Source organism: Protopterus annectens, chromosome 1.part1 (genome assembly GCF_019279795.1).
Source record: "Protopterus annectens isolate FY-2018-M chromosome 1.part1, PAN1.0, whole genome shotgun sequence".
In the NCBI taxonomy this organism is placed as follows: Eukaryota; Metazoa; Chordata; order Ceratodontiformes; family Protopteridae; genus Protopterus; species Protopterus annectens.
Genome location: NC_056726.1, coordinates 1,603,018,807 through 1,603,043,996, shown reverse-complemented (window position 1 = coordinate 1,603,043,996; position 25,190 = coordinate 1,603,018,807). Strand labels below are relative to the sequence as shown.

Genomic DNA, 25,190 nt, shown 5'->3' with positions numbered 1-25,190 from the left:
TAAATATAAATCCCTTAGAGCCACGTGCTCGAGGGACTTGAACCTCAGCACAGAAATAAATAGAACATGCTGGAGGGACAGATTCATAACCCAGAGGCTCCCTTCGCTCTGGAATAGAATTCCAATTCATGTTAGGCAGAGCACCTCACTGACCCTCTTCAAGAAGAATCTTGATGAGTGGATGGGGGATCGTAGGTTTGTCCCAGGGATTACTTCCGTGTCACTACTGGACAGAGGCACAGTAAACTAAACTTTAAAAAGGGCACAGTATACTCAAATCAAGGGATGGCGTAAGCCAAACACAATCGGGCTAGGCTTATAAATGCCCCAGGGCAGATAGCCTAGTATGAACCTATGAACAATACAAGGTGGTATTTTTAGCCAATGTATTAAGTCATGTCATGACTGTTTTTTTGGTGGGGGAAGCTGGATTTCTTATGCTCTTTTTCACTGTTACCTTCCAGCTCTGGCTGTCGCCTACTGACTCATGCATTCGTCCTTGCATGTGTTGAGTGAAGTCACTATTTGAATCTTCATCTGGAGTGTGCTAGAGGGATATCTGAAGGGCAGTCAGGGACATTACTCTGGAGCTAGACTGAGTTCCCAACTAACCTGGGGACAAGTGTGCAGTGATGTCCATCACACCATGTCACTGTTCACATGATACTGAATAATCCCTGGTAGGCTTGTGTTTTTGATTTGGTCTCAGTCAGGACACGATAGCTTGTCAGTCCCTCTCTCTGAGACAAGATAAATACCTTTTAATCTTAACCATCCCTCCCCATCCAGTCTTTCTGACTCACAAATAGTTGTCAAAGCCATGTAACCAGCAATGGAGATGACAATGCTGTCCCTGTGTCAGTCAGGTGACTACCCTAGGGCTTTTATAATTTGGCATTTCAAGTTTCATTTTCCTGATCAAATGAAGTCAACACAACCCATGGTGACGCATAATGTGGAGTAGATGGTGGTGTTCCAGCCATGTCAACCTAAATGCAGTAATAAAAGTTTCTCTCTGGGTATCCAAATCAGTACGACTCAAATGGATAGACCCAGTTAACAAAACGTAATAAATAAAATTATTCACATTCTTTTTATAGTCTGTGCTATGACAAAATATTAATGATTCAGTTTCTTTTCCCTGAATATTTGTATCTGATGTCTCTAGCAACACAATTCTATGCAGCACAATACATCAGGACCACTCCACCACAAGACATCATTTACTCTTATCCTGCACTAAAGTTGTGTATCCATGTTTTTACACAGGTGTACCCTTTCAAGCTCGATAACACCTAATCCTTGCTGTCCTCTTGTGCTACATAGTTTAGCGCCATCAAGAAAAAGGACTCACTTTACTGCTCAAGCCAAGCCATGTGCTACATTAAGTGATGAAAGTATTTAAGAGAAATTGGCCAGACCCACTGAAGTCTTACTTGCTCTGACCTCAGAGCTAGACTCAATAGCAAGCCTGGGTGCCAGAGGAACAAGCTGTGGAGCTAAGAGAGTAGCCTGGTGGCCACTTCATCACATGTCAGAGGGAATGTAGATTTGCGCAACCCAAACCTTGATCTCCTTGCAGACTGTGGAACCAATAAAAGCAGCTTATATTCTATACACCACACAGCTACCTTTTTCCCTGCACCTGTGTCTACTACAGTATGTGCACTTAAGACAACTTTATTTAAGCCACTGTAACAAACAGCATGGCCTATGAAACGAATGCTGAAAAATAACATAAAATGTACGTAGATTGCTAGGACATGACAGACTCCGCCTCCCACAATCCCAAAAATAAATCACACCTCTGTTTTAAGAGAGTTTACCTCTCAGCTATCGAGATATCTCCCTCATATATTTGGTCTGTTCCTTATAAAATGCACAGTTTTCTGGCAAATCACCGAGGATTGCAGTCACTAAATAATGACATACATTTGAGTTTCAGATTTATTTATTTATTTGATTTATTTAAGTTTTGTTTACTGGAAAAGTCCGACTGGACACATGTCCTTTTACAGGGGAGGCAAGCTCCACAATACAAGAATACAGTTCACTACACAAAGTAATACAAGTGGTAGATAACAGTGATAAAACAGTCTATCTTAACTAACTCACATGTTAATTATACAAAAATATAGTTTAATAAAGTACAGCTAGCACAAATTAAGAACTTGGTTAACTGTTCTTGTCTTTTATCAGAGTAAGCGTAGTGTTAGTATCAAAGTAGGAGAGGCATTAGTATTGTCTGAGAGGGATGGTTTAGTCAGGGGTAGAGCAGTGTCACAGCCACTTGCTTGAGAAGTGAGTTTTTAGTATTTTTTTTTAAGTGTGGAGTAGATATAATGTCATGTGGTAGTTTATTCCAGATTTTGCCAATATAATTTGAGAAAAGGGACTGGGTTACTGGCTGTATTGATTTTAATGAGGGGTTTGCTGGTGGAGCATAGAGTTCTTCTGGCAGAGGAATATGGTTGTAGTCATGATTGTAGGGCAGGTGTTCTCAGTTTGGTAGAATATTTTATGTGCTGTAGTTAATTGGTTAACTAGAAGGAGTTCAAGCCAGTTGAGTTGTCTGAGTGCTATACAGTGGTGGGATCTAAGTGGCGAGTTTGCAGCATATCTGGCAACCTTGTTGTAACAGGATTCCAGTTTTGCTAACTTAGTTTTTCTTAGATTTGTTAATATGGCAGATGCATAGCGCAGAGTAGAGATCAGGTGAGAATGGGCAATGGAGGTTTAAGTGTTTTTTTTTTTTTGAGGTAGTGTTTATTGCTATATAGTATTCCAAGTTTTTTGTGAATTTTTTTTTACTATTTCCTATCCTTCAGGAAATACATGCCAACACAAATCCTGTAATTCTAGCAACTTTCTAAGTTTGTAACAGTAGTATTGCAAATCTGTCCTGTTTTTTTTTTTTGGGGGGGGGGTTGCCTCCCCCCATTATTTTAAGCTTTATCCACATGTCTTGGGCAAAGAGGTTGAGAGGTATTGTTTACAACAGGAGAAGACTGACCACCTGTGCTTTATTATTAGGAATACTGAGGCCTAAGGGTTAGCAGAGAAAAGGGAAAAATATCCCTAGTCTCTCATTTGGAAAAAAAATTTCCCCTTCATCCAACTGGTCCATTTCACTTTCTACTAGTAACTAGCTAAAAACACTTGTTAAGCTCCTGCCTTCTTAGTTTCATTATTTTTTTTCTGACTGTAAGCAATAAAAAACCTTCTGTTTTTTTGCAATTCTCTCCTCTTGTGTGGAATGTTAACTGTTCATTTAGAAGTGATACAAGTACCCGTTTCATAGGATTCTCCGACATGAAGCACTTAGAAAACTCATTCATAGAAAAATTCAACAAGAATTTACCACATAAACAATGTACTTCTGGTTATAGGGAACATCTTATACATGGGCTACATGAAATGTAACATAAGAAATTCTGGTTTAGAAGTTTTCAATTTGGGTCAGTCCTCAAGATGTAATCCCCAACCTGTTTAAAGTGATTATATCTCTGTACCAATACATTAGGATTTCTTATGATTTGGGGTGCAAGCTATTAATATAATATACACATACATGTATTCTCACTTTGTTACTCTGAGGTTTACTGTAAATACAGTCCCCCTAAGATTCACGAGATGGATTTCATCCAGGCCCTCTATCCTGTTAGCATAAAAATCCTCAGTTCTTAAGACGTGACCCTTTTACTCAGTAGTGATCCTTGCCTCAATATACTTTCTTGGAAGCAATTCACATAGGTTCATAGGTATTTACTAGGCTAATGACCACAAGGGCCTTCTTAAGGCTAGCCATGCATACCAAATTTCTTAACAAGGTCTTGATTAGTGTAAGCAGGGGCTTGTGAAATGAACCATTTAGAGGCTGCCTGTGTCCATTACAGACAAAGGCACCAAACCAGGGATACATTTCCTGTTACCATCCAGTTGTCCAAGTTATACTTGAATTGGGTTAGGGAGGAACTCTGCTTCACATGGATGGGGAGTCTGTTCCATAGACGCAGTAGTCTCTGGGATACATGCCTATCTCTCCAACAGGTCCTATTTACAACACAGGCAAGATTTAAGTCTTTAGAATGGGTTATTCTGGTGCTGTTTCTTTAGAAGATATGCAGGAGGTCCATCAGAGAGGGGTCTGACAATGCCCTGTATACCAGGCACAGATCTCCCCTCAACAGCCTGTAGGAGACAGAATGCAGAACAGGGCCTTGAGGCAGTCTGAATAGGGCAGATAACTTACACCCTGTATTCTTTTAGGGAGGAACCTCTGTGGACGTTCCAATTATTGAATATGCCTGGTTATGTATATACTAAAGGGGGCACTGTACTCAATGACAGGTCTAATTAATCACAAATACAGTGGAACAATGGCTTCCTTGGATCTAGTTGGACAACACAGAATGATTTCCTCACTACTGTAGACATGTGATGGTCAAAGGCTAGACTACTGTCTATGTGTGAGCCTAAATCCCTGACTACTGGGTCAACTCTAAGGGGTGTGTTGTCAATATGATAGTTACCAGGGGTGGATGACTTCCTGAAGGATACTATTGTGCATTTCTTGGCATTTAGTTTTAGTCCATGGCTCTGACACCAGTTGTTTGTCTGTGTCAGTCCTTCCTAGAGAACATTTGTGTCAGTGTCGGATTCAATGGCAGCTCCTAATTTGCAATCATCTGCAAATTTAGTCAGCTAGAGGCCACTGACTGTGTCCTTGACTTCAGAGAAGTAAATGCCAAAAAGGAGCGTTCGCAGGACCAATACCCGAGGGACTCCACTTTGGTCTGGCCTCTTTGTAGAGGTGGACTCCCCAACTCTAACTTCCTGGGTCCTGTCTGTGAGCCAGTTGGCAATCCAATGGGTGACATAAGAATTTGTAACCAACCTCTTAAGGTTGTCAATGCCCAAGTGGAGTATTGTGTCAAATGCAGGTGAAGGTAGGCAATGTGAACCATTTTCCCTCATCCATTGCTTTGGTGACCTTCTCAAGGAAGTACACTGAATTGAGTAGGGAAGACCTGCCCTTGACGAAACCAAACTGGGTTGGGTCAAGTGTCTGGAGGTGTACTATGTAATTACTGATCATTTCCATGATAATTCTTTCCAAGGCTTTGCATATGAGACTAAGTGAGACTTATGGGCCTGTAGTTTCCAGTGTCTGTAGATGACCCACCTTTGTGCAGAAGGATGACTGTTGCTCTTCTCCATTCATGAGGCATGGTGCCTATTCAGATTCCAGAGGGCCTGATAGGTCATGTTTCATGCTATTTAGAAGGCATCCTGGGATACTGTATGGCCCCATTGATGCAGTATTCTTGACCTTAGAGGGAGAGCATTAAAGGCCTGTTATCTAGTGATAGCAGAGGGAGTTATATTTGATGGTATTTCTTGAGGGAAGGTTCAAAGGTTAGTACAAGGCTAACTACCCTTGTGGGCTATTTTAAGCCTAGTCAATTACCACCTGTGAGAATCAAACCCTGCACCTTGTGTCTGTAAGGTAAACACCTTAACCATTATACTAACCTCCACCTTGAGGGGGAGAGAGGGGTAAAGTTGGAGATGAATTTGTCAGCTAGTATTGCTATATTTTCTGGTTCAGTATAGGTGGCTCCATTTACAATGATCTCTGCACACAATTGTGTACTGCGTTTGAGGTTGCAGACATAGCAACATATGGGTAACAAGAAATAAAGATGTATTTACATTTTAGCAATAACCCATGACTGGGTGTGTGTAATGCTTGATTTATCCAAAGTTGGTTTGCTCAATCATGACAGTGAAGACTAAGTGATCGGACAAAACCAGCTGTGAGTAAATCCAGAATTACTCACACACAGGAGTGGATAATATCAATGTATCATACTAATAATTTATGAAAAAAGATTCTTACCTTTTCTAAGTAAATGTCAGTGTAGAGATGGGTCTGGAGGCTCCTCTGTGACTTTTCCTGTGTCGGGGAATTTTAAGCCACGTAATTGCACATGAACTGAAGGAGCACATGTCAGCACTTGCACAGTACATAGAAGATTCTGCTGCCTTCCCCACACACATTTTCTCATTGCGAATCAATAAGCAGTAACTAAACTGGTAAACTCTCAAATGATGAGTTTGGTTTGACTGTAGCTGCAAACTGTGCACTTTCATTGTTTTTTTTTTTTTACGGTCTTACTTTAGAGAAGGTGAAAAGACGTCCACTGCTAGTTGTAGCTTTACTTTGTAAAAGCTACATCTGGCCAGACATCTTCCTGTGTGTAAGGATTTACAACAGGCATGCAGATTGCTCTGTCTCGTCAGCATGCACCATTTTGAATTCCAATGAGGTTTCATTATATCTATCCATCCACACCCCCTTTTTCAACATTTTTGTACATGGGGCTGGGGTGTAACTTCAACAGTGCCAATTAAATAGAGCCAATATAATCTCTCTTTATAAATAAAATCACTTGCACAACTCTTCCTAAATCAGACAGCGTTTTCATTGTTAAATTGTAGTAATAATAAACAATGCTGGAATTTGGTAAGTTACCAAGAATATAATTTAAAATGTCCATGAAAACATGGATTAACATTCATGAAGTCACTGATTTAAACTGTAAACTGATGCACTGAACTGTGCAGTGCAAAAAAAAATCCTCTGTTATATGCCACTCACATGTTCACAATAAGACTACATTACCTTACATGAAGCTGTAATGCAAGTGTGTACAACACTTACCTACATTTTAAGAGGTTTTTCCCGTATATCTCTTCTATAAATGGGCTCTTGCCTGGTCCAGGTATAACTATAACTAAAGACAGTTACAAAAACTAATAAAAGGAAGTAACCCATAACCTATACAACATATAATTTTTATATAAATATTTAGTGCGCTAGTTAAAATGCTTCTCTGCTACTTCTGCAAAGGATTTGCTAAGTATGAATAAAACCTTTAGCTGGCATGTTAGGTAAACACTTAATTCTGATGTTTTTCATATCTGTCAGCAACATCAGCATCAAAATTATGATGTATAAGACGGATATGACATGTCAGCTTTGAGGAAAGCAAGTCAATGAATAGCAAGGGAAAGGGACAGGAATGAATAAGGAAACTAAATATTAGGTATGAGGTTAGTGGGAATAAAGAAGACTGCTGGTTTTACAGTGAGTATCAAAAATGGATAGTGTGACATGACAGGTTCTATATTTTGTTCCCATTACACAGAAGCTTCTTAAGAGTTATTTTTTCTATTCCGTGAGCAAACACCATATAGGAAGCACCCTTGGTGAAGTCTACCCTCCTTGAATGTATTCGGCTTAAATGCTGACACAACTACTACTGCTCACATACATGGACCGAATGGCACATAGCAATGGCTCCAGAGCACCATACTCTTGTAGCACTTCCCACAAGACATTCTAGAATACACAGTCACATGCCTTCTCCAGATCTACAGTACACATGCAGACAGCTACTGAGACGTCTTGAACATGACATTCAAACTCCATATGCAGGATGTCTGTAGAACACATACTAAATAAATCCTTACCTGTTAGGGGGTTAAAAAAAAGTGGTGGCTACTTCTAACCATATGAACAAACTATATTCAGAAGACATTTTTCTCTGCATAGTTCATTAGCTATATGCAGAACCATACCTAGAGAAGAAAAAACATGGCTATCTGCCAACATCTTGAGATGCAACAAGAGAGCAAGCTTTTGCTGTTAGGAAAAAATAAAGAGAAAGTAAGGCTTGGCAATTGAGATGGGTCAGCTACAAGTATGCTCTAAAGTAGTCTGGAGAGGTAGCCAATGTATACAGAGAGATTATCTCTTCGTAAAGACTGCAAAAGCGTACAAATGAAAGTGCAGGTCACGGCTTTTTAGCAAGTCAAGTGAATGAGTGAGATTAGAATCAGTTTACATTCTGTGAATAAAACCAGCTACATCAGCTGGAAAACATATCAGACTTTGCAACCATTTTTAACACAACAGAAGAAAACATCTGCTGTAAATGTCTGCTATGGCCGAGTCAGAAAAGGACAGTCACCTCCACAGGATTACACAAGCAGGAGCTAATATTTTAATAACTATATAACAAAGAATGAACACCTTCAGATACCTATTACGTAAACTGTTTGTGTACAAACACACAGACACACACTTAAACACCACTACTTACAAGTTTAAATCCACCCAAGCACCGACTACAGAATTACTTTGCAGCATTTCTGCTGGTACTCAAGTGAGTTTCCAAGATACAGTAAAAATGCCAAAAATTTTCTAAATAAAAAAAATTCTAGTTTCTGAGTTATTAAATTATTACTAAAGATGACAATGCAAAGCTTGGAGTGATACCTTCATTGTTAGTGTTGTTACAGCATGCCTTCAAAGTATCAAAACAATCAAAATATTTTATTAGGAAAATGATTAGACCGCCTTTAAAAACTGCAAATAAATCTTGTTTAGCTGCATTCAGGACACAGTAACTGTACACTTTAGCTCTGCACATTTCTTGCAGCAGCTTTTAACAGAGGAGTCATCCACACTGTGTGGATGAATATTCAGCTTTAATTTAACTACACCATAGCACATAGGTACTTCATAAGCAAAACATAATTAAGACACCTGATAACCATTCTACAAACTCAGACAAAAGTTATTCAGAAGCACAGTACTTAAGCACTCACAATATATTAATGCATGGAAGAGGTTTGAAAAGCTGACTGTGATTTCTCCACAGTTTTCAGAACCTCCTGCTGAGTTACTGTAAACACTCACACATGGAATTCAACACATAACCACTCTTTCAGAATAAACAATGCAAATAAATAAACATTTACCTGACTGTCGTTTTGATGCAGACATTGCCCACCCCACTGTAACATTCTTTCTGAAGGACTGTTTAAACTAGTTGTTCCTGTTACGGTGAATATTCATGACATCACCAGCATTCAGAAAGCTACAGAGCTCAGTAAAAATACTAGACTCTATTAATCAATTACCAAATGATGATCCTTCCAACCTTACAGCTGCTTAACTACATGTCAGTCACCTCCGTTTTTGTATTCAATTATACAATATCAATTTAAAAAAAGCGAAAAGCAAGGATCTGATCAAAAGTAAATGAGCATATGGCATTCCTTACTGACAATGATAGGATTTATTTTTGAAAACTATTTCCTAGAGACTGAGCAAGTTTCGAAAGAATCAAGGAGACGTGTTTTACTGATTCTTTTTTGGTTACTCAGAATTTTGTCACCTTCAGTGATTCACAATGAAATATCCCTTCCCCAACTCTTCCTACTATCTGTTCAAAAGAATGAAGAATGAAATAGTTTTTAAATTCAGTGTAATTTTCTATTTTTAGAGAAGGTTTGTCATTTTGAAAAATGTAGTGTACAAGGCTTTTAGAATTAGATAATCCTGTGACCTGGCCAGTCCTGCTGGCAGCTTCAGGCCAATAAGCCTTTGTAGCCTCTACTCAGCAACAAAGGCAATAGTTTTAAAATACCTCCTTGGACCCATTGCCCTGAATGGCCTGAGTCAGTGCTGTACTGATTCTCAACAAGGAGATTATGAGAAATATAAATACACCTAGTGTGCCTTGTTTTGTGCGTGAGCATGAAATTCAGTTTAGGTGCTGAAGTATATGTGGTTAACACATATACTTTTTTAGGGCTTTTGATATTTGTTCATTTATTCACTCATCCATTAACTGTCTGGTTTCCAACTTTATTTTAGGGGCATGTGACAGTCGATCTCAATGAATAATGGGCACAAGGTGAAGAAATTAATCCTGCAGAGGATGCCAGTCTATTACTTCAAACACACACACACACACACACACACACACACACACACACACACACACACACACACACACACATACACACACCAATGGACAATTTGTAGGATTACCATTTCATTCATTAGCATACTGGAGTTCCGCTGTGGCGACCCCTAACCGAGAAAAGACAAAAGACAAGACCATTTCATTTTCAGCAAGCCTTGGATGTACATAGAAGTCAGACAACTGCATGAAAACCTACATGAACAGAGAGAGAACATGCATGCTGAGAAGGAACCTCAGCGGAAAAACAAACTGGAGATCAAAACACTATAGGGCATAAGTTGCAGCACTAATTTCTGTGGCCCTATGCTGCCCAGGGCCTTGTGCTGCGTTCCACATTTAAGAATGAAAACTAGATCATGGTGTAGTCAGCTAGAAATATGTGTGTAATGGTAATGGTGGTAATGAGGTAGACAGAGTTTGGGTAATAAGGACACAGTGGACTTATGTTCAAGTCTTGGACAGCTAAGCAGCACAGTGCAGCAATACAGGGAGAAAATGAATACGCAAATGAAAACATACTGAGCTTATCAGCTGCTAGCTGTGCTTTTTATTGATTTGTTTATGTATATTTGTATGTATGTAAGTATTTCTTAACCAGAGTAGAATGCTGATCCGATCACAAGGGACAGTTACTTAAAAGTGAAATGGAACTGGGGATGTACTTATGTGTAAAAACACAAAGAACGGTGAATATGTGTCAGATGTATGATTTGTGCCATTTGATTCCAGGGTTCATGAAACATTTAATCTGCACTTCTTAAGACCTTTTTTTTTTAGTTTTTTTTAGTTCTGAACACAATTTTAGGCATGTTCCACTGGATTTAAAGTAGGGTGGTAGTCATTTCCATACTTTTGGGTCTAGCATTGAAAAGAAACAGAGGGAAGCTTGTTCTGTAGGTTAATTTCAAAGGGAGAAAGGGATAGTTCAACTGTGTAAATCCTACTTACCTGTAACAGTAGATGTTTGAATTCCTCACTGTCTCAGTGGCATTTAGGATTATCTGCCAGGGTAATGCAGTACTGGCCAGCTTTCAAAAGCTCAGATTCCCCTCCTTTTCTCTTCCTGTGACAGTTGACTGGCTGAGTATAAACTGAAAAAGAAGGCCTTAGTTGTCACAGGAAGTGAGTGTGCCATTTATCAAGAAGGGAGGTAAATCTACCTGCTATATTTCCTTGTGTGCAAAGCTAGAGTATATATGCTTGTTTGACTTGTCTAATACTACCTTCCTAACTTCTGAAATTACGACCTGTAGATGTAAACTGCTTTACTGCTTAATTATTATCCTTGAGATGATTCTTATTCAGCCTCAGTCGTAATCATCAGATCTCCACCACCCTCCATAACATCCCAAACACCATATTTTCTGGAGTGGTGGGATATCAGAACTGTCCACTGGCATGGTATGTAGCTATTTCATCGTAATTACCTTGTCAGTCTTTGTACATCATGTCTTGCAGTAACTTCAACATATGCATTGCTTGTAAGCAAGCAAAACTCCAAAATTGGCATGGGTGACATGAGACTATACTGCTCTCCAGACTGCCATATCATAAGCTTTTATCAAGGGTTCATCCTGTGGCGGATCTACCATTGCTTCTCTTCCCAAAGACTAGCGAATGCTTAATATCATAGTTTTTTCTGCAGTTCTGGGCAACAATAAATGAGAAGACAGACTGTTTTACAGCTGAACATATTACTATCATAAAGGACTGACCACCTCATCTGTTTATAGTACTGGATATGCAATGTTGACCGGGCTAGCTACTGTAGATGATTATCAGTTATCTAACTATCTATCCACCTGTCTATCTGATTGTTTATTAATTCAGCAAAGTGGTTCAAGGACCCTTTTCAGCCACATGCACTCAATTATTTTCAGGAAAAGTTACCTCATTTAGACATATGTTATTGTCTCCATCAATCAAGGTCATGGCATATACTTGATCAAGAGAAACTATAATGCCACTTGGATTACAAATTAGTTTTTCAATTCTAGAAATATTTTACATAAAGAAGGTAAACTTTCTTGTTAGGCAGACTTTCTATTATCTAGATCCTAGTTCAGTGCACCATAAAAAGCAGGGACAACATCACTTTCAAAGTCATTGTTGAGACTGTTCATGGCTCCCTTTGTATTGGTGTCTTCCCTAGTCCCCTTAAAGAGGTGGATATTGTCTCTGCTTTAAATAAACCATCTCTGAAGGCCTAAATCCAGCAACTATACACCCATTCCTAACATCTAATTATCTGGGTAAGATACTGCAAAAGGTAATGCAGTGACAATTGGGACAAAATGCATCCATCTAAAATTTATATCAGACTGAATCAGCTCCATGGCACAGAAAGAAAAATCCCTGACTATACCACAGCCAGCGGGAGTGTGATTAGCTGCTCAAGTACCTGCAGGACCTGGCTGGAAAGGACAGGAATGTGCAACTGCTGACAAATCAACTGCTAGTGGTGGGAGGTAGTTCTGGCTTGTCACTCAGATGACACCTAATGGCAGCACTGGGTGTTTGCTCACTTGAAGCCAAGGGGAATTCAGAGTGCAAAGGCATGCCTCCGCTTAGCAGACAGCACTAGTGGAGCTCAAAAGAGATGCTGAGGGGGTGAAGGTGCTCTAAGCAGGACAGGTAGGCTTCTGCACAGGACAAGCAAGTTGGCCATCCTACCATCATACACTCTCTATCTGGGGAATGATAGGCCGATTGGGATTCCTAGGGAAAAATGAATGGGCCACAGAGCTCTCATCTGGCCTATGAATGCCTGGCTCCTGTTCCTTTGGAACTAATGTGACAAAAACGTGCTGGAAGAACAGCGATCAGGTGAAGACCTGCAGAGAACAAAACAATATGTATGAGGCTTTCTAATCTAGTGTCAGGCCTACACACAATACCAAGGCACCCAATGTCACTCAATAATCTTCACCTGTCTAGTAAGAGAAAAATGGGTTCAATCTTAAGTCTTGTAAACCTTGCACTTACCAGGACAAGCTTTCCCAATGGATGAAACCCAGTAACGTGGCAAGGAAATCCACACAGCGCCTTAGTCAAGTAACTTTACCCTGTTGGCTTAACTTAACTACCGTGCATTCTGTACTCGCCATTTGACATCTGCCTGGATGGGACCCCCACTTTATGAGAGTGAGTGGATGAAAAATCTTAGGTGTTGTTCTCAGTGATATCCTATCTCTTCCTCAGTAGGTGTCTGTAACATTGAACTCAGCTTGGTTTATATAGTAGCATATGGGGATTTAAGACTTAATTCTAGCAAATACAGTATGTGAAAGAACACTGTGAAGCAGACAGAATTAGTATCCGTTCCAAGTTGGTTCTGATACCTCTCACATGACTGTAGTTATCTTTGCGTATTCACTTATTTTATGTCATTTTTGTTTTTCTTGATTTTATTTTGCAGATAGATAGGCTACACCAAAGTCCTCTCTAAGCCATTTACCCTTACAAAAGAAAATACAAAGGGTAAGAATAATAAACCTTATACAAATGCTAGCACAGTCCAGTTCAGCACAATGGCATATGACACAATAAACAAGACTAAATTAAGATGAGAAGAAATGGTCTTGCATGATATTGGTTCCCATCTGGGAAAGTGGCATACCTCTCAACCTCTTACAGCAAGAAATCTAGACAAAGCCATAAATAATTGGAAGACAAAGCCACCAAAATAGGGACAGCTCTTAAATACTGCTCTTATAAACTTAGAAAGTTGATTAAGTAATAGGTTTTGCATTGGTATGAATTTTCTGATGGAAATTAAGTCTGAAACTCAAATGTGTGTCATTATTTTCAGACTTCAGCCCTCAATGATTTGCCAGAAAACCACAATTTTATGAGAAACAGACAAAAATATGAGTGAAAATCTGGGCATTTTGTGAAAATCTGTACAGTTGAGAGGTATGGAAGGGGGAGAATGAATTCCAGATTTCCGGACAACTTATTGACAGCGCATGACACCTATTTTAAAACAGAATCTAGACAGACACAAAAGGAAGGAGATGGGTTGGTAAGACTCGAGAAATTACATAAGAATATCCTTGAAAACTAGGACAAGACTAGCAGAGTTCCTTACTTTTTAGAAATAATCCTTACAGTAGGGTTACTTTAAAGATATGCTGAGAGAGGATATCAATAAAAGTGCTTAAGGATCTTAGGAATGCATGGAATAAACTATATTATACCATGACCCCCCCCATTATTATTCCAAAACGTGCACGCTGATTGGCCAAGCATGCCCGTTGTAAATCGAGTTATACTAATGGAAAAAGGTCCTGTCTCCCGGACTTTTTTCCATTAGTATAACTCTCTTTTTAAAACACTGTCTCGCTATGTTAAATGGGTTTAACATAGCGAGACAGCTTTAAAATAAGCAACGGAAATCTCCGTTGCTTATTTTAAAGCTGTCTCGCTATGCTAAACCCATTTAACATAGCGAACAGGTTTAAAAAGCTCTGAGAAAGCAAGATCTCCGTTGCTTTTTAGTGTTCGCTATGTTAAATGAGTTTAACATAGCGAGACAGTTAAAATAAACGGACATCTCCGTTGCTTATTTTAAAGCTGTCTCGCTATGTTAAACCCATTTAACATAGCGAAACACTAAAAAAAAAGCAACGGAGATCTTGCTTTCTCCGTTGCTTTTGCCCACAGCTCTGATGTACTGCACAGGCATGCAATACATCAGAACAGCCGCGGATGCCAGACATTTGCGGAAGGGCAGCAAACAGGCATTATACTATGCCATTATTTAAGAAAAGTAATAGTTTCTTTTCTTAAATAATGTCATGGTATAATAGCAATAACCCACTTCTGGGTGTGGGTAATGCTGTATTTACCCACCGTTGGCTTTGTTTGGTCCCTCGGGCTTCGCCCTCGGGACCAAACCACGCCAACCATGGGTAAATCCAGCATTACGCACACCCAGGCGTGGGTTATTGCTATTTATACCATGACCCCCCCCAAAACGTGCACGCTGATTGGCCAGCGTGCCCGTTGTAAATCGAGTTATACTAATGGAAAAAGGTCCGGTCGCCCGGACTTTTTTCCATTAGTATAACTCGTTTTTTTAAAACACTGTCTCACTATATTAAATGGGTTTAACATAGCGAGACAGCTTTAAAATAAGCAACGGAGATCTCCGTTGCTTATTTTAAAGCTGTCTCATGTTAAACCCATTTAACATAGCGAGACAGTGTTTTAAAAAAAAGCAACGGAGAAAGCAATATCTCCGCTGCTTATTTTTTAGTGTCTCGCTATGTTAAATGAGTTTAACATAGCGAGACAGTTTTAAAATAAGCAACGGAGATGTCCGTTTTATTTTAAAACTGTCTCGCTATGTTAAACTCATTTAACATAGCGAGACATAAAACAACGGAGATCTTGCTTTCTCCGTTGCTTTTGCCAACTCTGATGTACTGCGCAGGCGCGCGGTACATCAGAACTACGGATGCCAGACATCTGCGGAAGGGCAGTAAACAGGCATTATACTATGCCATTATTTAAGAAAAGTAACAGTTTCTTTTCTTAAATAATGTCATGGTATAATAGCAATAACCCACTTCTGGGTGTGGGTAATGCTAAATTTACCCACGGTTGGCTTTGTTTGGATCCTCGGGCTTCGCCCTCGGGACCAAACCACGCCAACCGTGGGTAAATTTAGCATTACCCACACCCAGGCGTGGGTTATTGCTATAATAAACCCGTCTGTCTCTCACTGGGAATTATTCTTAGCCATACTGCAAGGTCACTGCTTTAAATGAAAATGAGTTGAACCAGTTTATGAGATTGGACAAGAAGTTCTTGGTAGGTTCAAGATTATGGAAAGGGGTAAATGGTAGAACATGGAAGTAACTGGCAAATGCAGCAGATGTTTCCTTAGGTGTTAAGAGCTTCTGATTACTGCCCTATAATGTGACTTGTGCAATTACTGATTTCTCCCCAGAACATTCTAAAGTTACTGAATAATGAGGCCTGCATTTCAGTAAGGAAATTAAGAGATGGCAGTCCTGATCAAAGTTTTAAAATAGCTCCTTAAAACACAGTAAGTCTGCTAACACATCACAAAGCACTACGTGAGTTGCAAGCTAATTTCCACAAATTGTCTTTGAGCAAAGGCTTTGTGAATTTCCATTATCATCCATATGGGGTGACATTATCTTGGCATTTCTGATTTTTTGGGGGAATAATTCTTTTCCTCATTGGAAGCATAATAGTCACAAAAGAAATCCAAAAATAGTACCAATCATTCTGTGAATTAATAGGGGACCAGGTAGCTACAGTTAACATGGTTAGTAAATCCAACAAAGACTCAGGATTACAACAGAAGGTATGAGGAAGCTATTTAGCGAAAGTGCTTACCGTTTTTATGTCACTCAAATAAATGAACTGTGAGTTGTGAATTTTACACAGATTGGACTTGTTACTTGGATAAATCATTCTGTCTGGAGAATATATGCTGTTTGAATTTTTCAGACAAATGCCTGGTTGCCTCGTTGTAATCTTGAGCCTTGGTTTGATTTTCTTGCTGAATTTTATCAACGAGGCATTTACCCTGTGGACTATAGTCCATTTTGTTGTTTGCTAACATGGTTAGTAGATCGCCTTTTCATAGCACTTGAAAGAACAGTAAACAACAGTGCTACTACTTGGACTGAGCTATTCTGCAGAAAAGTAACAAGCAACACAGCACTGTTCACTAAGAAATTTTTAATTTTGGAGTGCTAACTCTTTCTGTTGAGATGGTAAGTACACAGTCAAGTACTAAATGCTTGAGAGATGAATCATAAGGCTTCAAGGCTGCTGATACAGTTGTGTCAAGCAGAGATGCCTTAACACAGACAATAATATAACATTTTCTTTGCTAACATAATGAAGGTCAAAGTCAGCAAAAATCATGGTGCTGTGTTTTCTAGTGTGGGGCTGAAACTGAAAGGCAGAACAAAACTTCCTTTCTGTATGTCATTTGGGCATGTGCACCATGCTGATGAACTGTTTTATTTTCTTTCAAATGAGTCAAACAGAAATGAGCCAGTTTTGTTCAATGGCTTGGCTCATTGTCAGAGAATAAGGGACTAACCTCTAAGCTTTTGGAAAGGATTTAATATCCTGGTAGGTGATGACTTTGGAGACTAATAAAAGGACTGTGATGCTATTGTTATTTCCAGGGCTTTGGATCTACAAATGTGAAAGATTATGTGAGGAATAAAATATTGTAGTTTAAACCACAATTCCATAATCCTGCAACGGCAGCATCAGAAGTCTGTATCCAATAACTGGAGGTATGGAAATTTAACTGTGATACTCTGCATTTATCACAAATATTAAGATCCCGTATTTGATGAGCAAAGGCAAGGCTGGAACTGGGTTTAATCCCACATCACCGGCTAAAATTAGAAACTAGGAATTAGTGGAATTAGTAAATGTGAGAACATAATATAAACAATGCAAAAACATTTAAATCTACTGGCAATTATGTTATTAGGGTTATATTTAAGTAACATAAAATATTAGAGGTAGGTAGGTGGGTGTGGGGAAGGTAAAGTTAGACCATAAACTATCACAGAAGGGTATAAATTTTAACTGAGTAAACCTCTGTGATCTGCATGCCTACTGTTTTCTAATAGGTTCATAGGTAAGTACTAGGCTAGCTGCCCTTTCAGGCCATTTTAAGCCTAGACAGTTTCCTTTTCTGTGCTTGAAATAACCTCTTCCATTTGGTTATAGTTTGGCCTTAACCATCTCATGCTCAATAATTATATATTACCCCAATGAAAATAAATGGGATCATACCATTGTTAATTTGAGGGGACTCATGCATGGGATAAAACATTTAGGAGCTGCATCTGTCCATTTGCAGTACTGGGGACAGTTCTGGAGTAAATTTTCTGTTTCTCATCTATAAATCTTAGTTGCCTTTGGAAGTGGACAGGAATGGACTTTGTTTTAGGTGGATGGGGAGTCTGTTCCACAGCAGCAGTGTCCTCTCCAAAATATATCTGTCCCAACAAACTGTTCAGTTAATATTGCAGAAGAGGTTTAGATCCCTAGACCGAGTATTTCTGATGGCATTTGACTTGCTGATGTGCACTAAATCCATTAGTAATGGGTCAGAGAATGCCTTGTGTACCAGATACAGATTACTTCTTAGCAGTCTGTAGGATACCATGTATAGTGACAGAACTTTGAGTCAGTCCACGTAGGACAAGTTGTTTAGGCCTTGTATCCTTTTAGTAAGGTATGTCTGTGGGCAATCCAGTTGTCTGTGGACATTCCAGTTGTTGCATGTGTCTACACAGGTACATGCCAAAGGGGGCATTATACTCAAAGACTGGTCTAATGAGGGCTGAGAAAAGGGGGACAATGACACCTCTAGATCTAGGCAAAATACCTTTGTTTATAAGCTGTGCAATATAAAAGGACTTTCTAACAAAAGCATTCATGTATTGGTCAAAACTTAGGTTACTGTCCACATAAGGTCCCAAATCTCGTACAGCTGGATCAACTCTTTTGGGCGTACTGTCAGTGTGGTAGTTCCCTGGGGTAGATGACTTCCCAAAGGATACAATAATTCATCTTTTGGCATTTAGCATTACAGTATCTGTTTGGGCTTAATACTATACATCCTATCTTTATTCCTAGCCTCTAGCTAGATATTGGTATATCTGTTCATTACAATGTTTCATATTGTATGTATAGCTAATGTTTGCTACAGTATGTATTATTTGCTACTGTATGTATATTCAATTGTTCTTCACGTACTCTGCTGCTCATTCATTGTTCTGTGGAGCTTTTCTCCCTGGGCCTCCACTGAAAAAGGACCTGTGTCCAGTTGGAATTTCCCAGTAAAAAAATAAATTTAATTTCCGACTATGTTTTTGACACCATAGGCTCATAGGTTGGTACTAGGCTATCGGCACTAGGGTCTATACAAGCCTAGCCATAACAATTCCCTGGCTATTTCTTCCCACACTATTTACTTCCCTGGACCCCGGACATGATCCCCGGGGTGGATTTTCTTTCCCCCATCCAATCATCAAGGTTCCTTTTGAAGAGGGCCAAAGAGGCGCTCTGCTTGACATGTATGGGCAGTCTATTCCAGAGTCTGGGGAGTCTCTGTGTCAGGAACCTATCCCTCAAGCATGTTTTGTTTATTGTGATGACAAGGTTTAGATCCCTGGAGCGTGTGGCTATGAGGGATTGGGATTTCTCATTTCCTGTTGTATTCTTTATGAAGTGGTCCAGGATTGTTTTCCTGAAAGTCCTACAGCTGACAGCGTTGTGAAAACTGTAAAACCACAGTAGATAAATGATTGAAACAACAGCAGAAACTGGAACAAAGATATAAAAATGAGGGCACTTGATCTATCCAGACAAATAAAGAAAAGTAAAAAACACAAAAGACAAAATAAACTAAATGAAAATGATGAAAGGAAAACAACCTGCAATGGAACAAATGGAGTAGGCAGCCAGTCTCTGCCACCTTGCCCTCCTGAATGTCCTTCCAGGATTGGGTCTGTTGCACGTTGCTTTCTAAATGCCTCAATTTTGTTAGCAGTACACATCATGATGCTTGTATCACTACTGTTATTTTTGCTCCATCAACAAGTTATTCTAAACTGTGTAGTTATCGTGCAAAACGTATGCTGCGGTTATACCTCTTAAATCCTCGAAGCATGACTGCTGGATTAGCAGCATTTTTTACATTTTTGAACACTAAGTAATGCTAAACTGGAATTCTCGTCTCTGACAATTTCCTTACTCGATACCATAATTAGTGCACTTGGCTACAGTGTATAATTATCTAACATATCAAATGTAAATGGGCCTGATGTAGGCACTGAAATATGTTGTATAATGGACATTAATGAAAAATGTGTATTACTGTGCCTTTTTTTTTCACTAACAGTTTTTGGTAATTCACTCAGATTGGGCATTTGTAAAAGAAGAAAATCATTACCCAAGACCTAAGACTATACGTATATATGTCTCTGTATATGTATGTATATACATACGTGAAACTTATTTTGCATTCTAAGCATTAATTTTAGCCTTTTACTAACAAAGAAGTAAATAACTCCTTATATAAATGCTTGGTGCCAGAGCCATGGGCTCAAGCTCAATGCCAAGAAATGTATAGTTATCCCCTTTAGGAAAAAACATGTACCCGTGAATTACCACATAGGTGGCAGTGCACTAAACACTGAAAGTGTGATAAGAGACTTAGGGACACAGGTGGACAGTGTTCTCACCTTCGATAACCACATCGCCACAACAGTCAGGAAATCCTTCTATGTGGCACATCTCATCACTAAGGGCTTTTAATCCAGAAAAAAGGAGGTCATTGTCCCACTGTACTCATCCCTCATTAGACCCATTATAGAATACAATGCCCCGTTTGGTATGTACCTCTCAAGACATCTGCAACAACTGGAAAGGCCGCAGAAATACCTCACTAAAAGAATCACAGGCCTAAAGCAGATGCCCTATGCTGACCGCCTTAAAAAACTCCAGCTATACTCTGTTGCATATCGTCTACTCAGAGGCGATCTTTGCTTAACATACAAGGCCATGTCAAACTCAGAGCTGTTGGACATGCTACACTTAAAGAAATCCCAATCCCTCAGAGCCACCAACCTATGAACCTATGAATAATTTACAATGAAGCATCTACACCCCCTGTTTAAACTGCTCATTTACTTTGCTTTGTGAATCCATTCTTATGTAGTCCTGCAATGATTTTACTCCAGGCTGTTTCCTGAATCTTTAGTTCTTTCATTTAAACATGTTTATTACTTTTTATGTGTTTTCTTATTTTCTTATGCATTTCACATTTCATTATTTTTTAATATACTTTATTCATTATTTAATTGCAAAGTACAACATTAATAAGCACTTAAGATTAAGTTGAAGCCGATGAAAATCCAGTCCTTTGAAGGACGCATAAAATGCACAACCACTCACAGCAGTGCATGTTCACCAATGGAAAATTTAGAGGATTACCAGTTTGTCTAGCATCATGTCTTTGAGATGTGAGAGGAAACAGCAGCATATGGCAAAAATCTATGTGGACAGAGAAACACGTGCATATTCCACGCAGAATGTACCTCATCTGACCACTGGATCAGGAACCAAAAGCTTTGAGGAAGCAATAGTGACAGGTATGCACAGAAATAGTTGCAAACGCTTGTCAAACAAGGGCATTTGGTTAATAAATCAGTAAATTAGGCAGTCGCTAATGTGTTTTTGCTCACAGAATGATATAAAATTATGTGTGACTTTTTACAAAATATGAACTGCTATTATGTTCCACATTGGGATTCTACAGAGAATGTTTCTGAGGAATATGTCTTAGAAATGTTAATTTTACAGAGGTCCACTTCAGAAAATTACAGGTGAATACAGTAAATATAGCAACTTTCTGTAGAGCTGCAAAAGGCTCATAAATCTACAGAAAGACCACCAGTTGTTTTTGCTTAGTTTAACTGGTAGGCTACACACTCAAATGTGCTAGCCGAGTTAAAGCATTTACTGTGTTTCTGTACCTAATTTCTGCTACTTTGTAAAAAAAAAAAAAAAAAAAAAAATCCTTGTTTCCCGCCTTTACTGAACTAGAATAATCCAGTCTTCAAGTATTGCTGATATCTGGGCTGTGTCATAGTTCCTGTGTTGCCCATATCCTTATTTGGTTAGGAGGAAGCTTCTTTGTTCACCAGTGAGAGTGGGGAGCTCTGAGCAGCCTATCTGTCCCTTGAGGAGTGGTTCCAGCCCAGTGACCTGTAGCTTATTGGCCATTTTGGGCCATTTCCTATCTCTTTATAACCCCCTGCTTTAAAGCCAGCTTTAGCGCGCTTTTGCGCTTGTAATTTAAAGTTTGCCCTGTTTGTTGCATTTACCTGTTGAGGCTACACACTCAAGTGCACTAGCCTGTGTTACATATTTATTGCATTTTTCTGCTGTTTGTTGCAAAAAGAAAAAAATTATCCTTGTTTCCCATCTTTCCTGACCTAGAGTAGTCCAAATACAGGCTTTGCTGTATTCTGGACTTTTGGAAAGTTCCTGTGTTGCCCATTTCCTTTCTTGGATAAAGGGAGGCTTCTTTGTTCACCAGTGGCAGTGGGGAGCTTAGAGCAGCCTATCTATCCCTGGAGGAGTGTTCCCAGCACAATAATCTGGTAGTCTATTGGCCATTTACGGCATTTGTAACTACTCAGCCAAGCTCCTCGTAGTCCTGCAGAGTGTTGCTAGCAGCAGAGAGGCTAAAAGAGCGACTGCTAACCTGATAAAAGTGTTTTTTTCCTGCTACTACCTAGGCGACTGTCCGATCTAGCTAAACTGCAAGTATTTCTGCTTCTTGAACTGTTTTAAACTGTTTAAAGTTGTTTTTGCACCTGCACTTTTAAAGTTTGCCCTGTTTGTTGCATTTACCTGTTGAGGCTACACACTCAAGTGTGCTAGCCTGTGTTACATATTTATGGCACTTTCCTGCTGTTTGTTGCAAAAAAGAAAAAAAAAAAAAAAATTATCCTTGTCTCCCATCTTTCCTGACCTAGAGTAGTCCAAATACAGGCTTTGCTGTATTCCGGACTTTTGGAAAGTTCCTGTGTTGCCCATTTCCTTTCTTGGATAAAGGGAGGCTTCTTTGTTCACCAGTGGCAGTGGGGAGCTTGGAGCAGCCTATCTCTCCCTGGAGGAGTGTTTCTAGCACAAGAATCTGGTAGTCTATTGGCCGTTTTGGGCCAATTCCTAGCTCTTTCAAGTCCCCCTGTATAAAAATCGCTTTAGCACAGCTTTGTGTGATTTTGTGCATAGCGCAGCATCGGGCAGCGCTGCTTAATTGGGTTTAAACCATTCTCGGCTCCACAAAGTCTGCTCTTCACTTTTTCCCTTAGAACTGATCTAGTTCTCATAATAAACACCCTATTCCCACTCTAAAGCCTGGCACTTGCTCACTAAAGCAATTATATAAGTCAGCACTAAAAAAATTAAAAGCACTACACCCTCACAAACTCCCCTTGAGTATTTTGTTCCCCATTGGCCCTTTTTTCAATTATAAAGGAATTCCCAATACTATTCTAGCATGTCCAAAGGTCAGTTGTCAATCTCCTCTCCGGTCCAGCTGGTGAATCTGGGAATCTTGAGGCAATGTTACAACTGCCTCATGTACACAGACAACCCTCTCCTCCTCCCAACAAATTCCAACACATGTGAGAGATGCAACCATATAGCCAAACTGGAGGCTAAGCTCTCTCAACTCAGTACTGACATAACCAGTCAGGAGGAGAAGGAAACCACACTCACTACAATTCCAGTCCCACATAGACCTACCACGACAGCAAACCAAACACATAAACACACAAAAACATACTTGGAGGCTCTAAATAAAAATCTGCCTAAGCAGCAGAGACCTCCAAAGCAGACACCCAAGCAACCGCTACCCCAAAACAAAACAAGTGCAACACATAGCTCACAAAGCCAGTGTGCCAAACAGTCACAGCCCTTAAGGCTAAACAACACACCTGATACACTTGTAATAAGTGACTCTATCATCAGGCACACTGACGTCCCGCTCACCAGGCAGAACAAGGAGAAGGTCATGGTGAGCTGCCTGTCGGGCGCTAGGATCTGCCACATAACACAAGCACTCAGGTCACTCCAAGGCAAGTACAAATATGACTCAGTCATTGTCCATGCTGGTGTGAATGACCTGAGACATACCTCCCTGGACTAGATGAAAAGAGACATAGAGGAGCTCTCTGAGCATGTAGCCCAGGCCGGTATGACCCTGACCTTGAGTAGGGCATCTTACCCTCACCAAGAATGATGCCACAATAGGAAGACAAGATGATCAATTTCAACAATTGGCTTAAGTATTGGTGTCATTCAAAGGGGATCCAATGCCTGTCTGCCTGGGATGACATGCTCGACAAGCCACGATGCTTCGCTAGGGACGGTTTGCACCTGTCACCCCTGGGCTTTTGGATATTGGCAAAGGCTCTTGCCACCCCCATAGTGCCTTTTTTAGGCAAGGCTCAAAAGATAAACTCACCTCCATAGGTATCACAAGGGATAAGAAACTAAGAGTAATGCTACTCAACGCCAGAAGTCTAAACCTCAAGATGCACGCAATCGAAACTCTCCTTATCATGGAGAACATCGATATCTGTGCAGTAACAGAAACCTGGTTCAAGGCTCCCGAGAGCACCCCAGCACTACCAGGTTATACCTCATACCATGTTTTTCGGCCTGAAAACTTGGACCAAACCACAAAAGGAGGGGGAGTATCAATATTCGTCAAAGATACCCACACCTCCAGGTTGGTGGCACAGCACAAAACATCAGAGACTATCCATGTGCAACTAACAATGGGTAAAACTGCCTTCCAGTTTATAGCCTGCTACAGACCACCCCCTCAAACCCAGGAACCCCACTCAGCCTTCCTGTGAACACTGGAAAACTCCAAACACCATTATATTGGGCAACTTCAACTACCCTAACATAGACTGGGAGCATTACTCTAGATCCAACACCCTACCCCGAAGGTTCCTAGAATTTATGAACTCAAATGCTATGGAACAACTTGTTTCCACTCCCACAAGAGGGGAAAACATACTGGACCTGATCATCACCAACATGGGGACTCTATGCTCCAGACCAGAAGTGTATCCCTCACTGGTAAGATCAGACCATAAACTAATCTCACTAGATATTCACATCCCGACCCCAGCCCCTGCCCAGAAAACCACAGTGAAAACCTTCTCTAAAGCAAATTTCACACTCCTCAAAACCAAGGTGGAATCCTTCAAAGCCTGTGGAAAATACGGCCCAGACCGCAAAATCCTTTATAAACGCATTCTATGAACACCTTCAGGAATGCATGGATCATACAATCCCAAATAAAACCAAGACCCAATCCTCCAAAGTTAGGCGTCTTGTCTGGTGGACCCCAGCCATAAACAAACTATACAATAGAAGGAGGAAGCTACTACATGATAGAGCAAAATCCCAAAAAGGGGAGGTATCTCTGATCAGTATTAGCAAAAAACTATGGGCACTCATAAAATCGTCTAAGGCCAGCTTCAAGAGAAAAATTGCACAGGACACTAAGGATAATCACAAGGCTTTCTTTAGTTATGTTAGGAACCTGGGTGGGAATTCCCAGATATGCTCAGAATTAGTTCAAAATGACAAAAAATACACCGAACCCACAGACATTGCCAACATCCTAGCTGACAGGTTCAACGCAAACTTCTCCCCCCCTTCCCCACCAAAAGGGCAAATATTTATCCCAGCAGAGTGCCGCCACCCTGACATCTCAGATGCTCAGGTAAGAGC

At 40.0% G+C, this 25,190-nt stretch overlaps 1 protein-coding gene across 4 annotated transcripts in view; it reads right to left on the bottom strand.

Moving 5' to 3' along the window:
* The window catches only part of INPP5B (inositol polyphosphate-5-phosphatase B), a 2,334,801-nt gene that overhangs the window by 1,524,411 nt on the left and 785,200 nt on the right, over positions 1-25,190 (bottom strand). Inside the window, exon 1 of one of the 4 annotated variants that reach the window (XM_044083552.1) lies at positions 8,833-8,922. The exons of 2 other annotated variants lie outside the window; for them this stretch is intronic. In XM_044083552.1, coding sequence (XP_043939487.1) covers positions 8,833-8,857 — 25 coding nt within the window. In that variant the 5' untranslated portion in view covers positions 8,858-8,922. Of the gene's footprint in view, positions 1-8,832; positions 8,923-25,190 lie in introns of those variants that run through there. One more of the 4 variants, XM_044083561.1, reaches the window with a different exon arrangement.